The 6,887-nt window shown below is 34.1% G+C and overlaps 2 protein-coding genes across 2 annotated transcripts; one reads left to right on the top strand and one right to left on the bottom strand.

Annotated features, from left to right (window-relative positions):
• Positions 1–3,312: 3,312 nt before the first annotated feature.
• On the bottom strand, positions 3,313–4,512 carry KVR01_012182 (uncharacterized protein; the record flags this gene model as incomplete). The annotated part of the gene is made up of 1 exon (XM_044782615.1): positions 3,313–4,512. The coding sequence occupies exon 1, from the start codon at positions 4,468–4,470 to the stop codon at positions 3,313–3,315; it is 1,158 nt and encodes a 385-aa protein (XP_044638760.1). The 5' UTR covers positions 4,471–4,512.
• Positions 4,513–6,005: 1,493 nt separating this feature from the next.
• KVR01_012282 (uncharacterized protein) lies at positions 6,006–6,887 on the top strand. The gene has a single exon (XM_044790713.1). It carries the CDS (start codon positions 6,086–6,088, stop codon positions 6,860–6,862), a length of 777 nt encoding a protein of 258 aa, XP_044638860.1. The 5' UTR covers positions 6,006–6,085; the 3' UTR covers positions 6,863–6,887.

Raw genomic sequence — 6,887 nt, 5'->3', positions numbered from 1 at the left:
ATTATCCTTTAATTTAATTATAAACTCTAACCTTTTAAGCCTTTTAAAATTATTTAAATTTAATATATTATAGATTCTAACTTTATCTACTTAACTTTTTATTATCTTAATATAATTTAAATTTAATTTTTATAATTAATTAATAATATAATTTATTTTTATATTTATATTTTATTTTTATTTTATAAAATAAATTATTAAAATTATTTTTAATTAAAACTATAGTTTAATTATTTAGATTATAAATCCTTTTAAATTAGTTAGGATCCTTTTTACTTTAAGTTAAATAATAACTTTATTAAACTTTTAAATAAATTAGTTATTATTATACTTTACTCTTTAAGTTCTTAAAGCCTTTTAAATAGTTAAGTATTAGTCCTACCTTTTATAGATAATCTTTTAGTTAAGGATTTTAATTAATTTATTTTTCAAGTTTTTTATTTAATATCTTTTATAGATTTTAAAGAAATCTTAAAAGAAATTAATTATTCTTTAATTTTTAAAGGAAGGGTTTTATAAAATATTTAAATTATAAAGTTTTTTTATTTATATTATTCTTTAAGGTTTAATTATAGTTAATAATCTTTTACTTTTAAACTTTTAATTAGAATTTAGGTTTATTTTAAGAATATTTTTAATTATTTTAATAAAATTAATTAAAAGGTTTAATTTATAAACTTATAATAATTAAGAAGTTTAAATCTCTAATCTTTTAATTTTTAATATTTATAATAATTTTTAATCTTTTTAAAGATTAAGTTTATTATAATAATACTTAAAAGTATTAACTTTTATTTTATTAATATACTTATATTAATAAATAATATCCTTAAACTTTTAAAAATTAAATAATATTAATTCTATTAAACTTTAAAAAGTTATTAAAAGTTATATTTATAATTCTATATTTAAATTAAATATAAATATATTATTAATTTAAAAAGTAGTTTTAAGTTATTATTAAAATATATAAGGTCTAATTAAATCTATAATTTTAATTTAAAGGGATTATAAATAAAATTAAATCTATATAATATTTACCTTTAAGTTTATTCTTTTTTACCCTTCTATAATTAGGATTTATTTATCCTAAAGTATAAATAGAAGAAGAAAACCCTTTAATAGAATTAATATCTTTTAATAAAAGGGTAGGTATTATATTAAAAGATTTAAAATAACTAAAATTAAATATTATAATTTAAACTATTTTAATATAATAGTATTATATATAAAATCCTTTTAAAAAGAGTATTATAACTTAATATATTAAAAGGATAAATAATTAAAAATAAAATAAAAAAGTTTTATATAAAAGTATATTCTAATAAATATATAATAAATTATTAGTATTTATATAAATATATATATATATATTTAACTAATTTACCTTTAACCTTATATATTAAATTTATTATAACTATATAATATACCTTTTATTATTAACCTTAAATTTTTATTAAAATACTTTTATATAGATTTTAAATATTTATTAATCTTTAATTAAAACCTATTATATTATTAAATTAATACTTTTATTTTATTAATATTAAAACTACCATTAATTAAATATATATTTATTAATATTTAAAAATAAGTTTAAAACTATATTAATATAACTTTAATTTTTCTTCTCTTTCTTTCCTTAATTAAATATAATAAACTTAATATATATATTCTAATTATATTATACTTATATTATTATATTTCTTTCTAACTATAAATATAATAATTTATTTAACTATTTAAATATTTTTACTAACTATATATACTATATTAATACTTTAATATAAATTTATCTTATTTAATATTATAATTATAAAATAAATTATTAAATCTTTCCTTTATTAAAATAATAAAATAACTATAATTAATAAAAGATTACTTTTTTATTATTATTAATAATTACTTTATAAATCACTAATACTAATTAAAACCTATATAAAAATAAATATTTTACTCCCTACCTATTATATAACTAATATTTTAACTAAATAATATCCCTTTATCTATATAGCTAAGGTCTCTATAAATTTAAGAGTAATTAAAGTTCTAAATAAATAACTTAATTAATTAAAGTACTATTTTAATTATAACTTTTATAATATTTAATTTCTTTATATACTCTTATATACTTATAAGTTATTATTTTAATATTCTTTTTTTTCTCCTTTTACTATTAACCTTTTTAATTACTTTAAATAAAGTTTAAACTTAAATTAGAAAAACTAATAAAAACAAGCTACTAAAATAAGTAAATAGCTTTAAAGGAACACTCTATCTAACCTTTATAAAAGGATTAGTATATAAGTAGGTTTTAAAAAAAGAAAGTTTTAAAAAAAAGGAATAAAGGATAAAAATTATTTAATAGAGTTAATTCCTTTAAGAAAAAGATTAAAATAATAAAAAGAAAACCTTTTTTATAAACCCTTCACTAAAAATTCCACATAACCCCCTTTTCCTTACACCCTACTATAATAAAATTATAACTTCTTTTTATATAAGTTATTTTAAAACTATTTTAATCTTATTATATAACTACTTTATTAACTTTAACTTTAATATTATAATAAATTAGCTTTTAAATTATTTATATTAATAATTTTAATATAATACTATTAAAAGTAATACTTTTTAGCTTTATTTATATAGTATAAAGCTTAACTATATACCTATTAAGACGGCTAGTACCTATTAACTACTAGCGCAATAGACCGCTTAGCTAAAAGATTATAATAACTAATTTAAAGTAATTAATTATTCTAATAGTTTATAAACTTAGTCTCTCTAAACTATTATAATCCCCCCTAAGGCCTTATAGAGTACTTAAATAGTTTAGAAATAGATTAGATACTTATAAAAGGCCTAAAAATCTTTTAAATAAAATAAGTATTTATAGTATACTTAAGTTACTTTATTAGAGTAAACAGCCTATCTTAACACTATAACTATAAACTATAAACACTACACCTATTAACCTACTAACACTTTAAATAAGATTTTTTTAAATTATAAAGGTTTAAACCTATAACCTTAAAATTAATTATTAAAATAGCTAGTACCTATTAACTACTAATATAATAGACCGCTTAGCTAAAAGACTATAATAACTAATTTAAAGTAATTAGCTATTCTAGTAGTTTATAGGCTCAGTCTCTCTAGACCGTCACACCTATAGATATATTATATTCTCTTTCTACTATTATTAGTATTATATTTCTTTAAACACTAGGTCTTAAGTGTTTACTATTGTATAAAGGTGCTATGTATATTTTATATGTATGGGGATTAAAAATGAAACCACTCCTTCCCGTGCTAAAACTTCACTCCACCTCTAAATGAGTGCTCGATCTTCTCCTTTGCCCTCACTTCCATTCTTGCCTCAAAATCCTTGATGCTGTCGTGGGTGATGCCTTCTGCAGCTAATGTCTGTGCTAAATCTGCAGCGTTTCGAATTGCTGTATCCCCACCGGAGCCACCCATGGGGCTCATTGCATGTACTGCATCACCGACTAGAGTGACCATTCCGGTATGGTCACCTGAGGAGATTTGAATATCCGGCTGGCTGGATAAGATCGGAACGCAAGCGGACAGTTCGTGGGAAGCAGAACTGAGCAGGAGTTTCAATGCTGGATGCCACGACTCAGATACTCGCACCATGTACAGCCTCTTCTCCTCCGTTGTCTTTGGCAAAAGCTCCGCATATTGCGATGGCGCGGTGCAAACAACCCAGTACACGTAGTCGTCAAAGTCTGGTAGCTTGCCGTGCGATTCACGGTGTACACTGGTCGACCACACCATCGGTTCGATGACGGTCTGGACATTCGGCTCGTGATCCAGGCACATACACCAACTCAAGAGATCTGGCGTATTACCGAGTGCCTCCCTCAAGTCATCCGTCAGTGGCGTTCGACCCCACATGACCCAGCGCTCCAAGTCCAACAGCTTGCGATCTGGCTGGAGTTGCCTTCGAACACGGCTCCTGAGCCCGTCCGCACCGACGAGTAACGACCCATGTTCGGCCGAACCATCTGTGAACTTGACCCGTACATGACCTTCGACGATCTCGTACGACTCAAATTCCTTCTCGTAGTGAATGGCGTCCTGTAAGTCAAGCGAGGCCAGCATCCGGAAGAAGGTCCTGTCGAGCGGCATCGACTCCGCTGGGTCCACCGGCACGGCGACCGGGAATTCAAGCTTCCTGGCGTCTACGTATCGTGGCGCATGGTGGCGTCGGTCAGCAGTGGTGCGCCGGAGCAGGTCCTGGAGCTCCGGCGAGAGTACGCTGTTGAGGGCGGCCTGGCCTTCCCTCGAAATGCGGAATCGATGGCCCTGCTTGATGTGCGTTTGTGCCTGGCGCTCGAATATGCGAAAGGGGATGGAGCGAAGTCGTAACCCTTGCGCCAGCGTAAGTCCGGCGACCCCGGCGCCGATTATCAGGATCGGAGCTTGAATAAGAGGTGATTGTGGCATGACTGACGAGATACAGGCAGGGAGGTGTTGTTCAAATTCAACCTGAACTCTTGTCTTCCCGGAAAGACATATTTGATTGACAAACATGCTTCATGTTTTGACAGTAACAAGTAACTTAGTTAAGCATTAGTGAGTTCCGAGGTTGGGTTAGGGTTACATGTCCATCAGGTGGCGTTAACATTATCCCTTGAACGGCTCGGAGGTAGTACCAACGCGTGCTGGGCTGCGGAACATTGGATTCCACAGTGCGCGTCTCCAGTGGCCGAACTCCCTACTTCTCATGGCTTCAAGTCTCACGACAGGCGCAACTGAAGCCCTAGAGTCTCTATTGGGGAAACTGTCCATAAAATTACGGGTAGTACAATATCAAGTTCATCGCGCCACTCGCAGAATATTTTGGAAATGCAATACCGCTTTCATTGTGAGGACCAAACATTTGAATGAACCGGTCAGTATGGCCCAAACTGTGACTCGCCGCCTTTGAGCAGACCTTCATTATACACCGGAAGATCGAGCATGTGACATGGTGGAGTCGCATGAACGTGCGCCGCGAAATCGTAAGCCCAAAATGAAATCTGCCCAGGTCGGCGCGCTCCCAATAGGTAAGGCATTAATGGAAGAAGTTCCCGTATTACACTCATCGGTTCTACTTTTATGAGATCTTGACCTCAGTTAGAGTGTGGCAAGCAGACATTGTTAAATGTTACATTTGACAACCAGCTCATTAGGCTTTAATCAGCTTAATGTAATAGAACCTGGATTTTGTTCTTATCCTACTTCCAGTACTATCTAGCATATTCGTAGGAGATGTGTTTCCATAATCGTCTGAGTTCCTAAGCGAGCATGGATCTTGGTACTATAAACCTGCCCTCATCAAGTTCCCATATCTTCGTTACGACCGTAACTCGTTCTCGGTATCCATGGGATAGGTTTGCTCGGCCAGGCAGTTCTAAACTTATCAGGTGTCAACGCAAGAGAATAAGGACGACCAAAACATTGGAATCATGTAGCCCACACTTACGCTAGGGTTCGTAATATAGCGGCAATGTTGACGACCAACACGAGTTTTAAGCGTCGATTCGCAGTCTTGCAAAGCGGGCAGGTGTGGTGTGAGGGGCTGGGACCTAGCGACCTTCGTTGGGACTACAACCCCTAAAAAAGAATCATCACGCCATCTCTTAATGCGTGAAGGCCCCCACTGGCCCAGGAGGTTGATGTTGGTTGACATTGAGCGGTTGGACCTGTCCAGACGCTGCGCGGCTACTATTTGCGGTGTTAGTCAACCACGCTAGCCGGCGTGCCGGCCTTGAAAACTGTTGGTTGCCCAGGATTGGCACGCCCCGCCTCCTCCTTTACATGCCCACTGCGGGTGGTTAATGCCCCCACCCCACCTCATGTTTCTTAGACTTGACCTCGCTTTGCGTTCAACATTTTCAACCAACTCCACGGGACAAGAAAACACGAAAAGCCACTTTCCTTCGGCCTGACAGCAAAATCTTCTCCAAATTGGTTTCGCCTCTATTCCGCGAGGACGTACATCTTCTCCAAGGGGCAAATTGTCACCGACTCCGGGCCACACGAACTCTCGGCCAGCACTCGACCCGCAGTTGTCGCAATGAGCGGTATGGAGAATGAACCGTGGCCACCGGTACCTCCAGACACGACATGGGATAACATGGCAGCAGACGAAGTCCTCGAGGATCCATATCACCCTTTTGCTGTAAATCAGAACCAACTGTACAAAACCAAGGACGGCACGAAGGTGTATAAGATGGGCGGGATGCATCGAGCATACATCCTGCACATAGCAGCCGGGGACTGTGCAATTAAGACTCATGGGAGAGTACTCAATAGGGTTCCGGAAGGAACGATATATTTTGACGGCTATTTCATGGAAATGGCAACACCGCTTTCACACGCCACGACCTCATCGGCAAATCGCAAGCAGGCCATTCGGGAGATGATCGAGGCTATCAAGACGCTGCACAACAGACACATCATACATGGCGACGTGAAGCTTGAGAACATGCTCCTAGACGCTGAAGGCCATGTCAAACTCTGCGACTTTGAAGAAGGGCTCTTTGAGGACGAGGACGAGGACGTCTGGGAAGGCAGTGTAACGTTGCACTATTTGTCGCCGAACAGGACTCGTAGAGGGGATGATTTGGGCTGTGACGCGCCACCGAGGAAGGAGGATGATATCTACGGCCTGGGCTTGAGTATCTGGTCACTTTACACGGGCCAGATTCCCTTCGAGGAAATCGCACGGGATGACGTTGCTCTTGCAGAGGTTGTCTTGCCGGGGGGAACGGTGGATGTCAACTTGATCGACGATGAGGAGATTAGGGATCTTGTGAAGGGTTACCTGAGGCAGGGGGGAGCTCGCATTTAGGGAAGAGTTAAAGAAGGGAAAGCGG

Source organism: Diaporthe batatas (genome assembly GCF_019321695.1).
Source record: "Diaporthe batatas strain CRI 302-4 chromosome Unknown Contig00018, whole genome shotgun sequence".
Taxonomy (NCBI): domain Eukaryota; kingdom Fungi; phylum Ascomycota; class Sordariomycetes; order Diaporthales; family Diaporthaceae; genus Diaporthe; species Diaporthe batatas.
The sequence above is the reverse complement of the archived record's forward strand: the minus strand, read 5'-3'. Positions and strand labels throughout refer to the sequence as shown.

Bases quoted from the DNA above. Each gene is read 5' to 3' on its own strand.
- KVR01_012282 (XM_044790713.1), top strand. From the start codon at position 6,086: ATGAGCGGTATGGAGAATGAACCGTGGCCACCGGTACCTCCAGACACG.